Source organism: Pinus tabuliformis, chromosome 3_2 (assembly GCF_031772625.1).
Source record: "Pinus tabuliformis cultivar Carrire ecotype Pingquan chromosome 3_2, CPIR1, whole genome shotgun sequence".
NCBI lineage: Eukaryota > Viridiplantae > Streptophyta > Pinopsida > Pinales > Pinaceae > Pinus > Pinus tabuliformis.
Window position 1 is genome coordinate 317,265,323 of NC_142302.1, and position 22,953 is coordinate 317,288,275.

The 22,953-nt window shown below is 36.6% G+C and overlaps 1 protein-coding gene across 1 annotated transcript in view; it reads right to left on the reverse strand.

Moving 5' to 3' along the window:
• Positions 1-10,275: 10,275 nt before the first annotated feature.
• Positions 10,276-22,953, reverse strand: part of LOC149180799 (uncharacterized) — a 133,500-nt gene continuing 120,822 nt past the window's right edge. The window contains exons 5-18 of the mRNA XM_089416300.1: positions 14,111-14,218; positions 13,401-13,478; positions 13,172-13,264; positions 12,764-12,850; positions 12,585-12,686; positions 12,377-12,496; positions 12,188-12,250; positions 11,931-12,061; positions 11,727-11,808; positions 11,443-11,501; positions 11,252-11,291; positions 11,037-11,131; positions 10,796-10,865; positions 10,276-10,687 (exon numbers count right to left, since the gene is read on the reverse strand). Of these exons, the coding sequence (XP_089272426.1) occupies positions 10,613-10,687; positions 10,796-10,865; positions 11,037-11,131; positions 11,252-11,291; positions 11,443-11,501; positions 11,727-11,808; positions 11,931-12,061; positions 12,188-12,250; positions 12,377-12,496; positions 12,585-12,686; positions 12,764-12,850; positions 13,172-13,264; positions 13,401-13,478; positions 14,111-14,218 (1,203 nt within the window). The 3' untranslated portion in view covers positions 10,276-10,612. The remainder of the gene's footprint in view (positions 10,688-10,795; positions 10,866-11,036; positions 11,132-11,251; positions 11,292-11,442; positions 11,502-11,726; positions 11,809-11,930; positions 12,062-12,187; positions 12,251-12,376; positions 12,497-12,584; positions 12,687-12,763; positions 12,851-13,171; positions 13,265-13,400; positions 13,479-14,110; positions 14,219-22,953) is intronic.

A 22,953-nucleotide genomic window follows, 5' to 3' on the forward strand; every position in this document is an offset into this window, starting at 1 on the left:
GATTGTACAAACTAGCAAAACAAGAAGAGAAAGGAGAGGAGTGAAGCTCATGTAATCGAAGCAGTGGGAGAACCTGAGAACAAGGCAAAGAAGAAAGAAGTGAAGGATATTTACTACTAAATAAGACTCACTGACTATTAGGTTCTTTGCAAAGAATATTTTTTCTCTTAGGATAGTATGTTTTGCATAGCATCAGAGAAAGAAGCATATGATAGTAGCATGTCTAGAATTTACATGATTAAGTTTCTTTGTAAAGATCATCTAGATAGATGGATAGATAAGACCATTTTGCATATAGATCATCCAAGCATTATCTAACATTATGTTAGAAGAAGTCATCTTGCTTAGGTGGATCATCATGATCCTGGAAGAACCATAACTATAAAAGGTTTTTGGAAGTAGCACTATGACAAAGGTTAGTAGACATTTCATGTAATGTGGAATCAACACAAGAAAAGGGATGAAAGAATGTAATGGGTTAAGATGCAGGGTCTTTGTCAGATATATAGATAGCTCGATGATCGAATAAAAGCATAGGAATGCAAGATGGATATAAAACTTTGGATAAGATTCATATGTGTAGAGTCTTGTGGAAAGAAAGTTGGTCATAAAATATGCTTAAGTATATGGATATATGATGCTTGAAAGGAATAGGATTTGACTTACTTAAAGATGTACAAAAGATTAAGACTTTCTCTAGAATATGTAAGATAGTGATTAGCATCCAATATATTCTTCGAAAGAAAAGTTGTAACTTAGTAATCAATTTTGATCCTTGGGCACTCTAATGCATGAAGGAAGATTCATATGGAGATGAACCATGAGGATGTTGATGGAAGGAGAAGGTCATCATAATGAGCTAAGTCTGATTTTTCATTATTGTTGCTTATCTAGTTAATATATTGTCTTGTTACTTGGAAGGATGATGCAGAAATTCATGATAACAATTGAGGTAAGTTTAATTGTATGGATGAAAAATTGGATGAAGGATATTGAGGGAAGGCTTGAATTTGGTACTTGAAAACAGTGAAGTCAAGATATGGGCATCCTGGTATTAAAAGGTAGCAACGCGAAAAGATAACCTAGAGATCCAAGGAAGATCACTTTCAAGAAGAAGTTATGATCAGCGTGAAGTTTGTGAAGGCTCAATGTAATGCCTTCATATTAAAGAAGAAAGTGATGAGAAAAAAGATTGGTCTGTATTAGAAAATCAAAAAGGCAAAAAGATTTTCTTATGTTGATAATTACTTGTGATATTCTTGTGTTCTTATTTTCTTATGTTCTTCTTTTATATTTATTTCATCAAGCAATCATCAAAACAAAAGACGAAAATTAATGACACCAGATGTAGGCACCCAACGAAGGCTAAAACCCCTTTGTAGGGGAAAACCCATTTAAACTCTTCCTCTAGTAAATCAAAGTGAGATAGGCCAAGACCTTAGACCCAAAAGACCTTCCTCCTCCACTAAGTCATCCTTCCAAGATGATTCAACAAACTTCGGTAATCCATTCTTGTTCAATAGTTACAGCCCAGCAACAATCCAAAACTTCGACCCCAACTATTTCAGAACTTAGGCCCAGCAACAATCTAGCAACTTCGCACGTGCGAGATAAAAGAGAGAAAATTTTGACTTCCTTAGCTAGATAATGACCTCCTCCTCCTCTATTAATCCTTTCCTTCTTCCTTCTTGAATTTCGCACTTATTCTGCTTCCACCTACTGCGATTTGAACTTGTTGGGTGAGTGATGCAAATGAGATCGAGTAGCTCAAATATATAGTGAGTTTGTGAGGTCAAATTCCTTTATTGAGGCCGAATTGTCCTTCCTTGAGGCCGTCTTGGTGGAGGAAACCTAAAATACTTATTTTACATTAAAATAAATTTCTTTCTTGATAGACGAAGCCCAAGAACGATCTTTCACATTATGACATGGACAATGACACTTGACATCAAGCCTAGAAGCCTACAATGGAGACTTTGACCTAAGAACCGTTGACCCAAGGATGAAACACATGCTTTAACAAGTCAATTTCTTTTATAATAAAATTCATTTTTCTTTCTTTTGACAAATACATTACATTGTGACTCAAGTACAATTATGAAGACCAGCACTAGTTACATTCTTCAACACTCCCTCTTAACTAGGGAGGTATTCATAATTACATATATACAAAGGTACATGGAAGATCTCAAATGATATACTCTATGAAGAGTCAAAACACACGCAGTGCTACAGATTAGATACCTGACCAGGGTACTCTAATCGAGTGGGACTAAGGTGGACTCAAGCTTTAGCCACTACAGGTACCATCAGGCCTTTAAGCTCTACCACCAACCCAAGGATCTAGGTGTGTATCCAAGGACGAAGCCCCATGATTAATGCCACCTTCCCTACTTCGAGATCTAGACATCAACACATAGGTTGTCCAGATGTCCTCCCAAGCATCTTGCCATAAGATGCTTCATATCTCCTTATAAACTAAATCAGATATATGTCCACTCCAAGCATGCTTCAAACATTCAATCTTTTATGGAGAGATCGTGTATAATCACAACCCCAATCAATAATAGAATTTCAAATGTATATATACAAGTAAACACAAACCTTTGGGGGCCTCAATCATTCCGATGTTGCTTATATCATATTCAGTCTTATCGGAATTTTTCTTTTTCCATTTCTTCAGCAACACTAAATACATACTCAGTGCTTCTCAAGTCCTTTGTTTATAACTTCATGAATCATGAACATTCATTTGTAGTACTTTCATTCATTTAGTTTCATTCTTACTTCAAGGTATTCATTATGATTGTCATAATATGCCCTCCCTCTCAACTGAAGAGATATACCATTTCTTCTATCCAGGCTCGCTTCAACTTGGGGAGATCAATAGCGTCGTAACTTCAGAGAAACTTCATTCTTTCAAGACTTCCTTTCTTTTTAATGGAATCAAGGTCATCTTGATCATCATTATTCTTATAGCTTTGTTCATCATGCTCATCATTATCATCTTCAACTTCAAGTACAACCAAATACAAATATACAAAAGCACGAAGACAACTATATGTTTATCATGTCATTTCAATGGAAGCATCAAATCATTCAAACTTCAGACATCAAATACCTAAACCTGGTTAGGTTCATAATCACCAATAGACACATCTTTTAATATACTAGTCTTCAACTTCTCGTTAGGTTTTTATCATAAACCCTAGACTTCATCTTCAAGACATAAAGCCTTGGATATCAACAATAACAATCCAATCATAGTACAATATATTTACAATTTCAACAATATATTTTTAGAATTAGACTCTACTAGAGTTTGTTGCAAACCCTAGATTTTATCATTAAGGCTAAATCATATCAATAATCGAAAACATTATCACCATGTCTTAGAATGTCAATATCTATTAGGGTTTTGTTACAAACCCTATATTTCACAAACTAAAACATTAAGTTAGCATACTTGCATATACATTTCTAGGATCCACTATCATTTCAAATTAATATCAATTAGGAAAACCCAAGACACAAACATCAATACATCGAAGTTAGATATACAACAATTTTCATCAGGCTACAATTTCAATAAAATATATGAACATACATCTAGGGCTTTATTCCTAGGATCTTACTATAACTATTACAAAGGTATTGTTCATAAACCCTAATTCACCAAACCCTAGAGATCTAGGGTTTCAGTATATAACTTAGACATTAACAACAAACCCTAAAGAGCTAGGGTTTCTATACCAAAACCCTAAACATCAAAAGAATATGATTTCTAAACTTCATCAACAACCCTAAGTATACTAGGGTTCCATATTCAATACCCTTAGTATCAAAAGGCTAGGGTTTTATAGTGAACCCTAAAGGCTAGGGTTTCCCAAGAATGATCAAATAAGAGACAATATAACGAGGGTAGATTCAATCTTATCGATTAATCACCCTAACAAGACTCTTTAAGATTCAAAACCCTAGACATAATGATGTCAGTAATGTAAAGAAAATTAAAAAAGAATGAACATACCTTCTCTATGAAGAGAACCTTGTAACAAAACTTGCAGTTTAAGACATACCTTGAATTGTTCTTTAACAAACCTTGTAGGATATCAAATCTTGACAAACTTCCTTTTCAAAAGAACTTCTTCCATGCTTCAAGTCTATCCTTTGAAGTCTCCTCCATAATCTTTGTGTATTTTCCTTGGTTATTAGCATACAATACAAACAAATCTTGATATGAGGAGGAAATCAAACATGAAAAGACGAAACAAAGAAAAAAATACTTTTCTTTTAGTAAAATGGTGAAGACTCCCTCTTAATCCAATCTTCCTGAGGGATACCTACAACTTATCAAAATAATTCAAAAATGTTCTAACAAGACGTGTTAGACATACAAACTCTAGAAATCAAAACATAAAGGAAAACAATACAAAACTTAAAATAGAAGACTAAGAATGATATGTAAGAGAGGCCTTAGTGGTATAAGTCTTTGACTTCCGATTCTTCAGTCTTGTTCTTCTGATGTGGAGCTTCATCGGTTATATTTGCGTGTTCCCTATCTCTCTTCTTATTCCTTGGATTCCCGAGACATTGATTTTTGTAATGACCCATCTTATGACAGTGGTAGCATTCAATCTTGGATATAGGTCAACTATCTTTTTTGGTCATTTGAACTCCTTAAAGGTTGCCTTCTTGTGATGAGAAGAATAAGCATTAGAGGTATTTTCTTCTTCATCCTCCTCCTTATTGTTTACTAATGATATTATGGCTTCTTCTTGACTGCATGCATTCCACATTTGTTCGAAGGTTGGAATATCCTTCCAACTGCTAATTCCTGATGCAAAAGCACTCCAAGATTTTGGTGGTCTTCGAAGAGCAGCGATTACGAGCTCATTTTATGGTACAACTTCATCTATTTCTTGGAGTTCATCTCTTATTCTAAATATCCTTACAAAGTATGATGATACAATATTGTCTCTTGTCATCTTTATTATTCTTAGTTCATTCTTGAGGCTTGTTATTTGACCAATGTTCTTGATGGTGATTAATTTGGAGAGCCTCGTACATTTCTTAAGCAGGGTCTATGTTGAATATGTATGGAATTAAGTTATCATTTACTCCATCTACTATTAGATTCATGGCCAGTATTTCGGTTTTATCTGAATTTCTTTCTCTGCTTCATATGTAGGCCTCTTGATTTTTCCTTGAACAAGGTCCAAAACTTTGTGCTTAGCGAGGATAAGATCTATCCTCTTTTTCCATGCTCTGTAGTTGGAGGCCCCTTCTAGTTTGTTTTCTCCCTTAATTGAGTTTGTCATATTGCTATCTTCTACTCTTTGTGGCCTTTCCTTGAAACCCTTTTCTTATATCTCTCTTTTCAATAGATCTTCAGTCTGCCTTTTTCCTTCTTTACCTTTGCTCTGATACCATGTTAGAAAATCAGAAAGGCAGGAAGATTCTCTTATGTTGATAATTACTAGTGATATTCTTGTGTTCTTATTAACGTTCTTATGTTATTCTTTTATCTTTATTTCAACAAGCAATCATCAAAACAAAACACGAAGATCAATGACACCAGATGTAGGCACTCAGCGAAGGCTAAAACACCTTTGCAGGGGAAAACCCAGTCAAACTCTTCCACTAGTAAATCAAATTGAGATAGACCAAGGCCTTAGACCCAAAAGACCTTTCTCCTCCACCAAGTCAGCGTTCCAAGATTATTCAACAAACTTCGATAGTCCCTTCTTGTTCAAGAGTTACAGGGCAACAACAATCTAAAACTTCGACCCCCACCAACTTCAGAATTTCAGCCCCCAGCAACAATACATAACATCGACCCCAGCTATTTCAGAACTTTGACCCAACAGCAATCTAGTAACTTTGCATGTGTGAGATAAGAGAGAAATTTTCAAGTTCCTTAACTAAATAATGACCTCCTCCTTCACTAGCGATTTCTTTCTTCCTTCTTGAATTTCACACTTTCTCTGCTTCCAACGATTTCAATTCGAACTTGTTGAGTGAGTGATGCAAACGAGGTCGAGTAGCTCCAATATATAGTGAGTTTGTGAGGTTGAATTCCTTTATTGAGGCCAACTTGGTGGAGACCTAAAATACCTATTTTGCATTCAAATAGATTTATTTCTTGACATATGAAGCCCAAGAAGGGCCTTTTACATTTTGACATGGACAAGAACACTTGACATAAACCCTAGAAGCCTACAATTGAATCTTTGACCTAAGAACCATTGACCCAAGCATGAAACCCATGCTTTAATAAGTCAATTTATTTTATAATAAAATTCATTTTTCTTTCTTTTGACAAATACATTACATCATGACTCAAATACAATTATGAAGACTAACACTAGTTACATTCTTCAATAGCCTGGAACTTGTCACAAGAGCAAAGAGAGAAGGTGGCTCCATGATACCTCGAAAAGAAATAAGCTCAATGCAAGAGATGAAAAGGAAAGAGGAAGCCAAGCAGTTATGAAGCACTGGTAGTTGATACTCTGAAGAAGACAATCTATGAGGCTTGTGGTGTTGACTTCCCAAATAAAAAAGAAGTCAGAAATCTCCTCTGGATTTAAGAGGGAGCAAAGGAGTCTCCTTGTATAGGAGCAAGTTTTTATTCTCAAGATTAAAGGAAAATAGGGATGTCCTCTCTAGTTGAGAGGTAGTTGAGAGGAAGTGATGTAGGATATCACATATCCATTCTCCTCTTCAAGTGATGAAGAGAGAATGGCGAAGGATTGGATAAGCATATGTTGTTTCCTTGAGGATAAAACATCCAAGAAAGAGAAGGGGCTAACACTCTTTTAGGATGTAACAGGTACCCAAGAGAAGGGTGGTCGAAGAGGACTGATATTCTTTGAGGACTTAGGTATGGAGATCCAAGATAAAAATAGTCCTAAAAGGACATACCTTGTAGACATCTAGATGGGGTATTTACCTTGTAGAGGTAGTGTGGTATCACACATAAAACCTCCCATCATAATGCCCTTGATTAAAGAAGGGCTTGTCTTATTAGGCCTCAGACACCGTGATGGTCGTGATGGTGATGCTTACAGTATGGCTTATCAATCTGACTCTTCTTGTGAGAACTCTTCAGTTTGAGATATGATGTTGTACTTGTTGTACAATTACGAATAGCTCCCTAGTTAAGAGGGAGTGTTGAAAATGTAACTAGTTTCTGTCTTCATGATTGTTGTACTCATTTCAATACGTATCTTATGTAACAAACAATTAAAAGCATGGATTTCATGCTCATTATTGATGGCCTTCTAGGTAAAAGCATGGTCTTCATGCTTCTAGGGTTTATTAGGTCTTAGGATTTATTGTCTTGAGTCAAAAGTGTCAACATCATGTTTATAAAACCCTTCTGGGTAAAATATATTTGTAAAAATAATAATTTTTTAGTCTAGAAAGCCCTGGAAGCTCCAAAAGTACAAGTCGGCCCTACAATCATTCAGTCAACCTAAAGAAGGGAATTCAACCCCTTGTGAAGGTTATATAAAGAAGCATTTCAACCTCATTTAGAGACACTCACACACACAAGTTCGATTTATCAAGAAAGAGTTCGATCAAAAGCTCGGTGAAGCAAAAAAGAAGAGTGAAGGTCTTGAAGAAGGACAATGTTTCTTGTTTTTGGGCTCTATCTCTCTCACATGTGAAGATCTAGGGTTTCTAGTGCTACAAAAGGAGGTCAAAATTGCAAGTCTAGGTTGCAGTGGGATGAAGTGCAGAATCTTGTAGCTAGAAGGGAGAAAACCCTATATTGACCTCGTTGACCTTGGGAGAGTTGTCTTGCTTTAGGAAGGTCTCATGAGGAGGCTAGATTAGGGTTTCCAGATAACTTACAATGCTGAAATTGCAGGGTCAAAGTTGCAGGACGAGTTGCAGTATTTGACGCTGGCAAGTCTAAGTTGCAATACCAAAGCTGGTTGTTGCAAAATTAAGAAAGCACTTGAGGAAGCGTTGTCTTGGTACTAGGAAAAGCACTGGTCTAGGGTTTGGGTCTTTGTATCTCAATAGAAGCAGATTCTAAGAAGAGAAGAGGTTCTAAGTTTTCCCCTTAGAGGGGTTTTGACCTGGATGAAAGCCTAATCTTTGTGTTCTCTATTGTTGTTGTTATTGTTCTTGATATTGTTTGATGAAAAGATCTAACTGAAGAACTAAAGAAGATAATTAAGGTTCACAAGCAAATATCGAAGTTAAAGAAAAATAAGTATAATAGTTGCCACTATTGGTTTTCCAACAATTCGCTCTTCTACTACAGTGGCTCACAGATTGTTCTTATGGATGGTACCTATCCTCTATGGCTTGAAGCTCATTTTTATTTTTATGTGGAAGCTCGCACCTATCTTAGAAATGGCTCACATATACTCTACATTGATCGCATTACTTCTCTACCTCTCTGTGGCAAGTAACTCTCAATTGTGACTCGATCTTATCCTTTGATATATAGACCCGCGTCATTAAGTTAGATATAATGTACATGATACTTATATGGAAATGACATCAGTATGGTTGTCTGACACATTAATTCAATAACTTTAATATAGCAGTGAATGAATGGCAATGACCTTAAGATATTACAGTGAAGGTAATCTATGGGACTGTGACTTGGATTTTTAATGTAATAACGCTGGCAGGTCGAAGTTGCAATACCGAAGCTGGTTGTTGCAAAATTAAGAAATCACTTGAGGAAGCGTTGTCTTGGTACTAGGAGAAGGACCGGTCTAGGGTTTGGGTCTTTGTATCTCAATAGAAGCAAATTCTAAGAAGAGAAGAGTTTCTAAGTTTTCCCCTTAGAGGGGTTTTGACCTGGATGAAAGCCTAATCTCTATGTCCTCTATTGTTGTTGTTATTGTTCTTGATATTGTTTGATGAAAAGATCTAACTAAATAACTAAAGAAGATAATTAAGATTCACAAGCAAATATCAAGGTTAAAGGAAAATAAGTATAATAGTTGCCACTATTGATTTTCCAACAGTTCGCTCTTCTACTACAGTGGCTCGCACATTGTTCTTATGGATAGTACCTATCCTCTCTGGCTTGAAGCTCGTTTTTTTTTTTTTTGTGGAGGCTCGCACCTATCTTAGAAATGGCTCACATATACTCTACATTGATCGCATTACTGCTCTATCTCTCTGTGGCAAGTAACTCTCAAATGTGACTCGCTCTTATCCTTTGATATATAGACGCGCGTCATTAAGTTAGATATAATGTACATAATACTTATATGGAAATGACATCAGTATGGTTGTCTTACACATTAATTCAATAACTTTAATATAGCAGTCAATGAATGGCAATGACCTTAACATATTACAGTGAAAGTAATCTATGGTACTGTGACTTGGATTTTTAATGTAATAACAACGATCTATATAACAGTGAGACACATGACAATGATCCTTGATACAGAATAGTAAACGTAACTATGGTGGTGACTTCGTTACATAGCAGTGAATATGATGGATAACAATAACAGAGATAGTGACCCTGTTGCATAACAGAGATTTAGATAGATGACTATGACAGTGACTTGGTTACGTAACACTTAACCTTGCTCCATGATGACAGTGGATTAGCTATTATGATATATGATGACAGTGAGATATATGACGACAGTGACCATGCTCCAAGATTACAGTGACCTTGCTATTATAATATATGATGACAGTGAGATATATGATGACAGTGACCATGCCCTTATGATGGCAGTGACCTTGCTCTTATAATACATGACAGTAATGATGACAGTTGTTAGATAGTGAAGACTCCTGATATCGATGACACTCACTGCAATAACATGCATAATGCTACTTGAAACAGTGATATGATAGCAGATCTCTTGGACTTATTTAATTATTAATTGTTGTATCTCGTTTTTATTGTACTTTGTATCTCCTCTGAACAATTGATGAATATATAATAGAAGAAGAATCTGGTTAGGTTTTCCCCCTTGTGGGGTTTTGCCCTGATCTATGACATAAATCCTAATGTCTCTATTGTGCATGTTTTTCTTCTATTGTTCCTTACTGTTCCACTGCATTGTTGATGTTTATTGTTCTCTCTACATAATTGCTAATGGTGATATGATGTTATGGGATGAATGTTATATGAAAAGTTGAAAAAAAGCATAAATGCAATTATCCACAGCAGAGAACAATCTAGCCCTAAAAATTAACAATGCAGCACAAACAGATGCAGGACGGGAATCCTGTAAAGAAGCAAAAAAAATTAATCTACAACACTGCTGCATAAGAACAACAAAGCATTGCCAATGGCAACATTGATATTAGCTTAATCACATACACATCTTCAGTGGAATAATCATTTTCCATCTGTGGTTAATTCTCAATTAAAAGCTCAGGTTTCCTAATTCTTAAGGTGTGTTCACAACATCACCTTCGACATATGGTTTCTGTCAGAGCTGATAGCAAACAAGCTCAACAATTAATAAACATAAGTTATCCATGACCATTGAAGCTTGTACAAGAGAACCACCATCCATAAAATTTACAATGGGCTATTCTGGAAGAAGCATAGGGGCAAAAAATCTAACTCCCAACAATGACAAGTAAAGAACCTTGACATTTGTTAAAACTTGAAATCCTTTTGTTTCTTGGACTTCCCCTCCTTTTCTTGCATCTTCCGTTTTCTCTTTTTTTCAGCCTGCAAAATCAAATTAATTGATAGGGGGATATGTAAATTGAAGCTTCCAAGGGTTTTGATTAAATCATAGCTCCCAAAGAATAAAATAATGAAGAGATAGATATGCACCTCTGCCACCATGTCACTGAAGTCCTCCCGTTGATTTCGCGTTTTCTCTTCCTCTCTGGCTTCCTCATACCTATTAATTTCAAATAAATTAGGCTTTTGAGAACCAATTATTAAGAGGAACTAAGCATGCCAAAGAAACTACTACAAATACATTTTTTAATAAATTAAATAATTCAATAAACAACAACAGACCACCAATGAATTCGTGTAAATAATTCAATATTCACGCCAGAAGTCTTACTTAGCAGCTAGAGTCACATCATCAAGGGCTTCCAGTTCTTCTGGTCGAAGTGTGATGTCAACTTTGTCAGATTTCTGACCACGAAGAAGATCAACCTGTAAACAGAATCAGATTATATAAGTGCCTGGGAATAAATATTTAAACCTGACTCACAGCTTAGAAAGAAACAAAGAGGTAAAGGTTCCCCAAAATAAAATTAAATACGAGAAATATACCCGTTTAGCCCCCGTTTTATCTGTTGCACCAAGCACATATCTGTTTCCATGGAAAATACAGGTGAGTTTATTGACAAGATGGGACAAAACCTTATCCAGAATAAGATAATTCAAGCATCATAGACCACGAAAATTCAGTTTTAAAAACAAAAGTTCAGCAGATAAATTTCAAATGATTGATTAGTCCATACGTATGACTAGTTCCAAGCAGAGTTCCTGGTGCAATACGTTCTTCCTTTTCTTCAAGAACCTGAAAAGAAGACAGTTCAGGAATCTCTACATAAATCTATCCCAAATTCAAAAATTGAAACATGAAAAGCAATGAAAGATAGCCCTACTAAAGTTGTTCAGACATAAATCTAGCAAATTTATAACATATTGAATTGTTAAAGCATGAAATACATTAAAATATAAGGAGCTGATTTTGACATATGCAAAGAAAAAAATCTTTATGAAGATACACCCCTTTACTCACTTGATACAAAGGTTTCTCAGGCTCCTTCCGTTGTTGTTTTCGAAGGTCAATGACATCAGGTGTTTCAACCCCAGTAGGAGTACTGCACAGAAATACATATACACTTACTAAACAACCATTATAAGCATCTTTCATACACAATGGCCAGAATAAATTATAACTAGACTCGTTTAACTGAGAAGGAAACAAAAGTATGTGCCTAACCTGGAAAGGCTGTCAACCGACTCAATGCCATCCTCCAGCTCCTCTTCATCCATTTCCTCTTCCTCCTCCTCTTCCTCTTCCTCTTCTTCCTCAAGGTCCCCCCAGTGTTTGCTCCTGTCAACAGGTTCCTCCTGCAAAAAAAAAGAATGTGGTTAGTCTCTGCTGGAAAACTCTTTTGTAACCCATATAAACATTAACACCGATAATTATGCCACAATAAAGTACAAAATTTATGTTTAATATAATCTTGGATGTACCTCATATATAACAGGTTCTACTAGTTGTACACCAAAAACATCTCCATAAAGAGGGCGACCATACTGCAACAAGAAATCCAACATAGTCAATATATGTAAATATAGTAATATACACATGAAAAGCTATCAATGTATATTGATATAAAGATATAAATCTGCCATGCAACACGTGAAATTCAAATAACTTACTTCATCCACAGGAGGTTTTCCCCATCCTCCAGGCTGATAGCCAAAACTAGCCCCAAGTGGAATTGGAGCATTCAAACCGGCTATCTTCAGTTGTGGATATGACGGTGGAGGTCCATATCTCTGTAAAATAAAGATTTGTCATCATGACTAGAAAACAAAAACATCCAGTTAAATGTCTTATGAAACAAAGAATATCGCTTATACAAACCTGCATATTAATGAGCCAGGGAGGTGGTGCGCCTTCAGGCATACCAAGAGCCTCTTTCAATTCCTGTGATAAAATCCCAGGCTTCATCTCCCGCAGCTTCACCTGTTGAGTTAACTAATATTAGCAACACAAAAGTGATAAAGTGACATCTCTACCAGATGAAGAAGATCAGATATTACCTCGAACTCTTTCCCTTCATGATAAAGATCACCATGATTTGTCAGCTTAGGCTTTGTTTGGTACTTGAAAAATGCATCATGCAGAACCTAAAAAATGAAAACCAGGATAAGAATAAATAAATAGTGGTGTATGATTCAGGCCTTATAGTCAAAGTACTGTCAAACTATACATCCAGGAAAAAACATAGCAGAAGAAGAAATATAGCATGTCTAATGGAAGGAAGAGGTAAATTAATTAGAAAAATGTACAATTCCTTTGTCAAAGTATTTCAACAAACAACAGAGCATAAATGATGGGCTTTTCAAAAAAGGATAATGTTCCCAACAAAGAAATTGTGCTCCATCTTACCAATCAGCCAACAAGTAGCAGATATATATGTCCAAAACACATGCAAAAGACCTACCAACCTGATAATCAATGTCCATTTTACCCATTTTTGGTTGCATCCTTTCTCTCTGCTTCTGCTTCAACTTCTTACTATCCTCTTTCTCAATGTAGGCCTGAAATTTAACTCAAGGAAAACATAAGACTAGGCAAAGGGCAAACTGTACAAAATTAAAATATACCCCTACACAAGAAAATGCAAAAACAGAGAAAAGGATTCCCACTAATCATTTTCCAGAAGCATCATTTTACCTGTCTTATTTTTTCAATACCAGTTGCAGCAATGAAGTCCGGAAGCTGGAAAGGCTGTTTCTCAATTCCACGTTTTCCCTGCAAAATGTCCAGGAAATATTTAGAGATTCCTAATCACCACTACAATATTCGGTCTTGTTTCTTACCAAAACAGATGCCATCTACAATGATTTTCTAGCTGTTTAAACTGGTCATACAACAAACTATATTAGAATTGAAGAGGTTGAAACAGCCGATAAGCTCTGCATTGTCAAAATCAATAGCTTCAGTCAGAGTATTAAGCATTGCAAACAATTTATGATTAGAAGAGAAAATGATGGAATTTATTCTAAATATACATTAGAAAATTCACATCAAACTAGCTACTGATCTAAAGTGCATATCATCTCAAACTAGGACAGGTATGATCCAATTAGAATATCTAGCATCCACTGAAAAACATAACAGTTCTCTAATCCCCACTCAATCTAGTTGTACATCAAAGAGAACCAATATCAGGACTCTCCTGCTGTATCCACCTACATACCAGCACTCCTCCATCGTTACAATTGTGGATGAACTGCCCCCTGCAAGAACCATGTATATAAATAAGAGGGGTGACACCTAATGCACCTGACATTTTCTCACCCTTCTATTTGCCCTCTTTCTTCATCATGCAACCCTCAAGCAGTCATGCATGTCACATCTCCAAGTTTGGTAGAGGCACAAACCTGCAAGAATTTTCGTTTTTGACACCAATGTCGAGGAACAGGAACAGTGTTGCGATAAGATTTTAAAAACACAAGCAACTTTGGATCCGCTCCAGTCGCATCCCATACCTGCTTGTTTAAGAGAGAATTAATAATAGTTTTATATGTGCACAAAATAAGCCAAATAAGGAACAAAAAACAAAAAAACAAAGACATCAAAACTAAACAAAATGAAGCAATTTAGTATAACCATTAAAACAAAAATTAATATCGAGAAGGGATGCAAGCATATAACAAGAGAGTGCTTATATGACTAGTCCCTTGAAATACAAAATTTATTTGGAAGGGCAAGGCCCCGACATAACGAAACACAAATGAAATAACCTTCTCGTAAAACATATACCAAGTTCAAACAATAGAAAGGTCTCTCTGGGGAATGAATAACCCTTTAATATGGAAATCACGATGCAGAACTTGTCGCAACTAAAATCATTTAAAACCACGTTTGAAATCGAACAGAACATTGAGAATCATCCAATCTCGCTCTTATAAAGCATCACTTAAATATTGTCCAATCAATCTTGTGTGAAGCATCACTAGAATATTTTTGAAGAACATCACAAAACAAAAATTCAAGATAATTGAGAAGATTCCAAAAGGGGTTCAAATCCAAAGAGGGTAGAGTATGTACACCTCCATAGGATTTAGCAGTCAAATCCCTGTCCAAAGACAGGTCCTTTGTCCCACAAACAAGGGGATCTCATACACCAATTTGGTGTCTGGCTTGGCTGTGACCTTAAAATCAGATTATTATTATGATTATTATTATTATTATTATTATAAAAGTAGATAATTTTATTTATCCTAGAAATAAGGGTCTAGAGCAATTCAAAATTATGAAAGTATATAATTTCATGTATCCTAGACATCAGGGTCTAGAGGGTAATTCAAAAAAAATAGCTGGTTTACAAGCATGGTTTTAAAACATACAACAAAATTCAATATACCGGACAAAAAACAGAAACAAAATACTTTACACGTGATTTCTTTTATAATGGAAATTTGGCTTTTGGGGACCTTGTAAGGAGATGTATTCCTAAGTTGCCTATGTAGACTTTCTCTACTGATCAACTGTCAGAAATATTTGTTAGGGGAGCAGAGTTTCAAAGGGTAGGGTTCCCAGGAATAGGAAATCTGAACTCTAGGGAATCATAAGGATTCTTGTCCATTTCAACCTATATAATGGACCCAGATTTAGATGAAGTGGACTTTGGGGAGAATGGGATCCCAAGTCCTCATTCCATATTTAGGCTGAGGGAAGAGTTGTTGGAAATATGGTGGAGTGCAAGGGCATTTAAGGATGACATGACAATAGGGCCTGAGGCTTGAGCTACTAGAACCCAGTCTTAGACTTAGGTGGACAAAAGAGGGAGGCCCATACAGTTCTGAAAGGACAAGTGATGTCAAGAGGAGTTTGAAAAAAATATAAAAGCACATTCATATTTCCAGATTAGGACAAAGGAGTCATAGAAGGGGTTTGGTTGGGATGTTAAGCAGGATGGCAAGTCGCGACAAGAGACTTGAGGTTATTTTGCAGAATATTTTTGGAGCTTCAGAAGCCTATGGCTTTCAAACAATTGTCAGACTCCATGTGCTTATGGTAGTGGCCCGGACCTAGTTCAAACTTCAATCCATAAAGGAAGGTGGGGAGGCTTGGGATCCAAGTGACTCAAAGAAAGGCAAAGTAAGCTCTTGTAGAAAAGAAAATAGAAGTGTATCCAAATCAAGAAGATAGGGTTAAAAGGGATGTGGGAAAGGGTGCAGGAACAGAGGAAGCGGAAGGATTAATGGAGACAGCGTTAATAGGGTGGTTTATGGCAGTTTTCCACGGGGACGCATCCCCCAAGGTTGGGGGCGCACACCCCTCGCACCCCACACACCAAGGACGGGGGGACATCTGGGGAAACATTTCCCCGTGGGGAGACGCAGAGGGGACGTTTCCCCAGTGTCGGGGACGCGATCCCCAAAAGGGGGATGCCCAGCTATGCGTCCCCCTTAAATTTGCTTGTAAACAATGATTTATGACAGGGGAAACTTAGTATTTGACCATATTTCCCTACCACTGCTATGCAATTCATGGTAATGTTAAATTCTTAAAGTAAAAGTGACATTCTCATGAAAGTGAAGGAAAATGTCACTTTTACTTAAATGTTTAACATTCCCATGAAATGACTCGGGATGTTTGAAAGTGGTTCCGACCTCATTGGATTTCATATGGAGACGTGGGGAGACGCAGAGGGGATGTTTCCCCAGTGTGGGGGACGCGATCCCCAAAAAGGGGACGCCCAGCTATGCGTCCCCCTTAAATTTGCTTGTAAACAATGATTTATGATAGGGGAAACTTAGTATTTGACCATATTTCCCTACCAATGCTATGCAATTCATGGTAATGTTAAATTCTTAAAGTAAAAGTGACATTCTCATGAAAGTGAAGGAGAATGTCACTTTTACTTAAATGTTTAACATTCCCATGAAATGACTCGGGATGTTTGAAAGTGGTTCCGACCTCATTGGATTTCATATGGAGAAAGTAGAATTTTAGATCTCACTCAAAATCCAGCAGACTTAACGGTTTTTCAAGCATTCAAGATTCGATGGATTGCAATGTTTCCATTGCATTTTGTCATGTACAAGGGTATGGAATTAGTATTTAATCAAGAGCACCAAGCTCTATGTGTACTTTAGAGTGACTTTTAGACTCATCACTCCACTGTTTTTCAGTTTTAGTTATATCAATTTACTATTCCAGTCTTCAGATTTCAGTATCTATTATAGTCTATTTTGCTATGTACTAATTAGATTCTAGAATGATGAATGATGAATTTTAATTTGAAATCAATTTAGAATCTAGGATGATGAATGATGAATTTAATTTTTAAATCAATATAGATTCTAGAATGGTGAATAATGAATAATGAATATGGATCAAAGTATTTCATTATTGAATCTCATGGCCTATGGATGAATCATGTATGTATTAGCAAGGATGATGAGTATGGATCAATGTATTTCATTATTTAATTCAATTATGTATGTATCAATGTATTTATGCTTTCATTATTGAATATGAATTTGAAATATATGTGTGTGTGTGTGTGTGTGTGTGTGTATTAAAAAGGAAAAAAATGATATACCCCGACATCCCCCCGTCCCCCCTAAATTTCCCTAAAATTTGAGGGTACTCCCACACATCCCCCTTGTGCGTCTCCCCGCACCTGCATCTCCCCGTCCCGGAGTCTTGGTGGAACATTGGTTTATGGTTAAAGAAGTTAAAGGGAAATCACTGAAAAAAAGGCTGAAAGAAGGCTTGGAAAAGGTCATAGGTTACATCCATTTATTGATGCAGGAATGGATCTGTTTTGAATCACAGAGTACAAAAGATTCAGAGCTTACTCTAAACCAGGCCTGGTTATGGGGCCCCACAGGGCTTTATTTCAGACAATGGAAACAAGGTTTTGATCTGTGAAGTGAGCACATGTTCATTTAGCAAATTTGGATTTTAATGCTGGGTCTTACAATTGAATTATACAGCAAAGGGACATTAGAGAAAATCAGAAATTTCTTTATGAAGATTATAGCACTGGAAGGAAATTTATGGGGGTTGGAACACAATGTGTTGTGAGGATTTTAGTGGAGATTCACTTGCAGAAGACTCCCTGTTGAGATAAAAATAGACTGGGGTTCCTGGAAGTATGTGTAGAAGTTGGATTTCTAGAAGTTGCTCTTTCAATGTGCTTATGTCATGACATAAGTCATCTGTGGAGAGAATACAAGGAATCCCAAGGTAGTAAGAACAAGCAGAAGAAAATATGGATTAAAAAAGCAAAGGGCCTGCATATTCCTAAAGTTCATCAAGTTGAAGAGCTTGCAAGAAACTTTAAGGAAAAGAGGTTCTTGAGACAGGAATTCAAAGGGTTGGCAGAGAATCCCTCAACAGAAACAGGGAACTTTCTCAATCTTCCATACCTCCAGTTCAATCTTCTCCCAAATGCAGAATTATGGAGCTCCAGAAGGCCAGTTTTCCTGTTTGTCCTCATCGAGGTATGTCATTTTTAGGCCTAGACCCTTGCTCTCAGGCAGCTAGAAAAGAAAATAATTATTTTTTAGAAATTCCTTGCCCTGTTCATGAGATTCTTAAGGGTGATTTAGAGGCAAGAAGTCCTGAGACTTTAACCAATCCTGCAACCTTGGCCCCCTGAAAAATCCTGCAAATGAGAAGCTTGTGGGTTTGATAGAGCATAATATTAGTCTAGAAGAGATGTCCTTAAAGGAGGAAAGAGTTAAGACCAAAAAAAATCTCTTATTTCAAGCTACAGTCTAAGGCTAAGGAAGGAATTGTCAGTAGAAGAGAATGGAGAATTATAGAATTGGTTGGCAATGGTTACTGATCAGCCACCTCCTGTTGCAAGGAAATATCACATGTCAGTTGCAAAATATAAAGCTTTCAAAGAAGTCAAAGAAGGAAAACAATTGTCTATAACTTGGGTACTTGGATGAGGGAAGACCAAGAAGAGGTTGCCTTAATGATTATTCTCTGTCTAAATGTTAGAAAGGTTGGTGATGCCCTTAAACAGTTATAGCCCTAAAGACACTATTCACAGTTTATAGACCAGATATTGTCCTATTACAAGAAACTATATGTTTGTGTTTAAAAGTTGTAGAGGTTCTTCCTACCTTTTTTAAGAGGTGGAATTTTGTTCTTTGGATATTGAATGTCTGTCCATTGGTCTTGTCTCAGGTTGGAACGCTAGTATTGATCCAATATCCACCAATATTATGAATGTGAGTATCCCTTTAGAATGTAGATCCAAGGAACTAGGAAAAGGATTTAGAATACAAAATTCACATGGCCCCTGTTACCCACCTGTATGTCTGAAATTTGAATAACCCTAGGAGAATTTTGTTTCTCCCATGATACAGTTTGCCAGCCATCACCGTATCATGACCCACAGATAGCCAGCCTCAGATGCCTCTGATCCACTCTCCAACCAATGCTTATTTTCATCTAGCCTGCTCATCTGATGAAGATAGATCATCTATTATGAGGTACATCAACCATTTTTGTACTCAAGCGCTTTCATTTAATGTTTAAGGGCATTCTGGTATGGATCACATGTTGAATTGGATGGCAAAGTGTTATTGGTTGTACACTTGTCCCCATACTTCACCTTGGTGGTTCTCACTTGCCCCTAGTCCAGTGTGACCTTCCTTGAGGCCTTTCTTTCACTGTTTAGGAGAGGCACAAATAAGAGACTCTGATAATGGTACCATTCCATGATTTCTATACTTAACACCTTCCATCTTCACCATATATCCGCATCCCATCTTCGGGTTTATTACCATCTATCGCTTGTATTGGTTCCCTGTTTTCCTCATGCTTGAGTAGGGGCCTGAAAACTTTGCCACAAGAGGTCAATGCAGCAAAAAGAAGAGAAAAAGCATGAGCCAAATGTTAAAATGCAAAAAAAGAGGCAGAGATAAAAGAAAGTGCTTGAACAAAAGCCTAGCCTAAGCTCTACCCCCCTCATTAGCCCTCACCTAGTTCCTAGCTAAATCATGAACTATATAAATGAAGGAAACTTTGAATATTCCAACCCCGACAATCAAGGAATTGCTTCATCTTTAAGAGGTCAATAATGATTATCATGAATCAATGAAAGCTTGTAATTCAAGCTATATATGTATATTAATGATGAAAAAGACACATAAGAAGGGTGGTAAAAATAGGCCTGGGAAAGAGGTAACTCAGTCTCCACAATTGCCCCATCTTTACATTATAACGCTCAAGGATGTCATGAACTCCATAGCCCGGTACAAGACAATGGCATCTTCCATGAAGTAAAGTTAGTAAACCCCACACTGATGGGTCAGCCTATGAACTGTTCCTCCCCTTAGGGTTGAAAGCATCTAAGTATGGTAACTTTTTTACAAATCATAAGCTAGGAAACCATTTGAAGATGACGCTTTGTGTGAGGTACTTTGATGCCTTCAACATTAAATATGGCCCACACTGATACTCTTATCGTTCTTGCACCAATGACGTTGATTTCACTTGATTTTGTGAGTATGTGTTAGATATTTACTCCCAGGAACAACTTCCATCCCTTGAGGGATTGTATGATCCTTCTCCAGCACTTCAGAGACAATGTCTAAACCACTTGATGACTACACAAGACACTTTGATAGAGGACATTGGATACTTATTGAGGAGTGTTGATCATGGGATGCTTGAGCACAATTCATGACCCCCTCACTCACCTCCAAGACCTTGGATGTTGCCCTCCACAGCCAAGACATTACCTTGAAATTTGTTGTACCCTAGAGTTAACAAGCCACCCCCAAGCCAACATTGCACCTACTTAATGGGCATTTTCCTATTTTGAGGATGTACTGATGATGATGATGACATGGCCCCCTCTAGAGGCGATGGTACAGTGCTCTACATGATGATGCCATGCCCTGTCACTATGACGTCCCCTTCATGATGCTTGGATTGATGACATGGGTAACCTTTTGGATGTCGTTGGGGTTGACGATGCCTTGCTTGATGATTTGGCACCCATTTGATGAGAGCACATGACTTGTGGATGAGATGCACCCTTTTGGAGCTACCCATTTCACTCTTGTGGAGAATTGCACCTTTTTGGAGGATGACATCACCCTTAGAAGAATTTAGCTCACAAGTGTGGATTAAATGAGAAAAAAAATTATGTTTTCTCATTGAGTTAACTATCTTTGGGGTCAACTTGTGTCCTAATCAACTTATAATCATAATTTAATATTATTTTAGGGATTTTAGTCTAAATTAAACAAACTCGACTTGATTTCCCTCATATAAGGAGAGGAAGTTGAATTCTCTTTATTCATAGTCACACTAGGAGATCGCACACACTAGCTACTTGTCTCCCTTCTCTTGTGCACTAGTTGAGAGAACTTCCTATGGAAGATGATTGTTGGATTGTTCTCTCTTAGATGATTATTGGCAATTCTTTGATTATATGTGCTAATTTAATATAAGTTATCTTCTTCCATCTTGTACTTGTTGATGAATTAGGGTTTTGTGAAATTTTCACCAAATTTTGTTGACATCTTATGGCTTTGGAATCTCCTTTAATAAGATTCTCACCAAGTTTCTCTTAAGGAACCTAGGATTAGCTTCCTCCCTTTTTGATTCTCCAAAGAAGATAGGACACTCGGGTTTAAAGGTTTGAGGAAAACAAATTTATCTTCCTTTTTCTCTTTGAATCACTTTCATCTTTATTCTTCCACCAATTTTTACTCCTAAACTCCATTAGCCCTTGATTGAGAAAGGCACTAGTCTTATCTCCTGTGCCAATCCCTTAAAATAAAATTAAAAACCCTAAATTATTTTTAGAGTTTATATTTTCTAGGGTAAATTAGGGTTAGGTTATAGCAAAATCATAATTTTTCAGCATTATTTGTTAAAATTTGGGTACCAGAGGACAAGTGGTTCCCTAAGGCTTTGATCTTTGGCCTAGGGAAAAGTGTCCAAATTTATTTGTACTTTTCTTCTAAAGTGACTTTATAAGTGCTAAAGTCAATTTAATTTAAAAGTGACTTTATAAGTAGTAAAGTTACATTCTAATTTGAAAGTGACTTTATAAGTGGTAAAGTTACATTATAATTTTAAAATGCTTTATAAGTGGTAAAGTTACATTCTAATTTAAAGGTGACTTTATTAAACTCAATGAAGAATTAGAAAGTGAAAGAGTGACTATGAAGATAAAAGGCTAAGTGGGTCTTTATTTGAGTGGGTGAGTTAAAAAATTAGAAAGTGAGAATTAAATGCACATTTATTCTCATCCCTAGATCTAAATTAATCTCAGCCATTAGATCTTAGAGTAACCCAAAAGGTCATTTAGAGAATAAAAGGAGAAGAGAAGAGAAAAATATCATTCATTCTTTCATGAGCATTTGAGAGGAAGAGAAGAGAGAGCAAGGAGAAAATTTCTGAGCAGTGCAAAAGTGAAGGAGAGCAGCAAGAAGACATTTCAGCAAATCTGGGCAACAGCATTCATTGGCATGCATCCCAAGGCAAAACCGTATAGCAGGAGAAAGGCATAGATATCGAGGGAGAGGGACAGCACAGAAATCAAAAAAGAAGGATAGCAGCAAGGGCACAAATTTCAAGGCATATATGGGCACGAATTTCGAGGCAGCCATACTACTGAAATCTGTACAGTTCGTACAAGTTTTGGGCACATTTTTTGAGGCTGGCCATACAGCATTTAATGTTGTTTTATTGCTGGAAAATTTTGGTTTTTGTTGTTTGTTGATTGGCACGATTTTCAAGGCAAAGTTCAAGCACGAAAATCGAGATAAGTTGTAATTTGTGGTTGCTGGAATTTTTACTGTGTATTTCAGTTTCTCTGTAAAAGCATTTTCAGAAATAAAGAAGAGCTCTCAAACTAGTTTTCCCCAAGAGTTGTAGGAGGTTTTTCCAGGGTCAGATTGACCAAAAATTAGTGTGTTATTTTCTGTGTGGGGCTGTCATAATGTTGTGTTTTATTTCTGCAATTTCAGCAGTTGTGAAATCTCTAAATTTGTGTTTTCAGAAAATTATTGTCATTTCCAGATTTTAGAATTTTTATCATGCTTGGATTTAAAACTAAATGCATGGAGTGATAAGGAAAACCGATAACCAGAGTGGGGGTTGAAATTTCTTCATGGTATCAAAGTTTGGTTGGCTGAAAAGTGCAGTTTGGGACAGCAAAGTGAAAATTACAGCAAACTGATTTTTACACAGAAAACAGAAACCTTTACCACAGATTTGAAAATTTCAG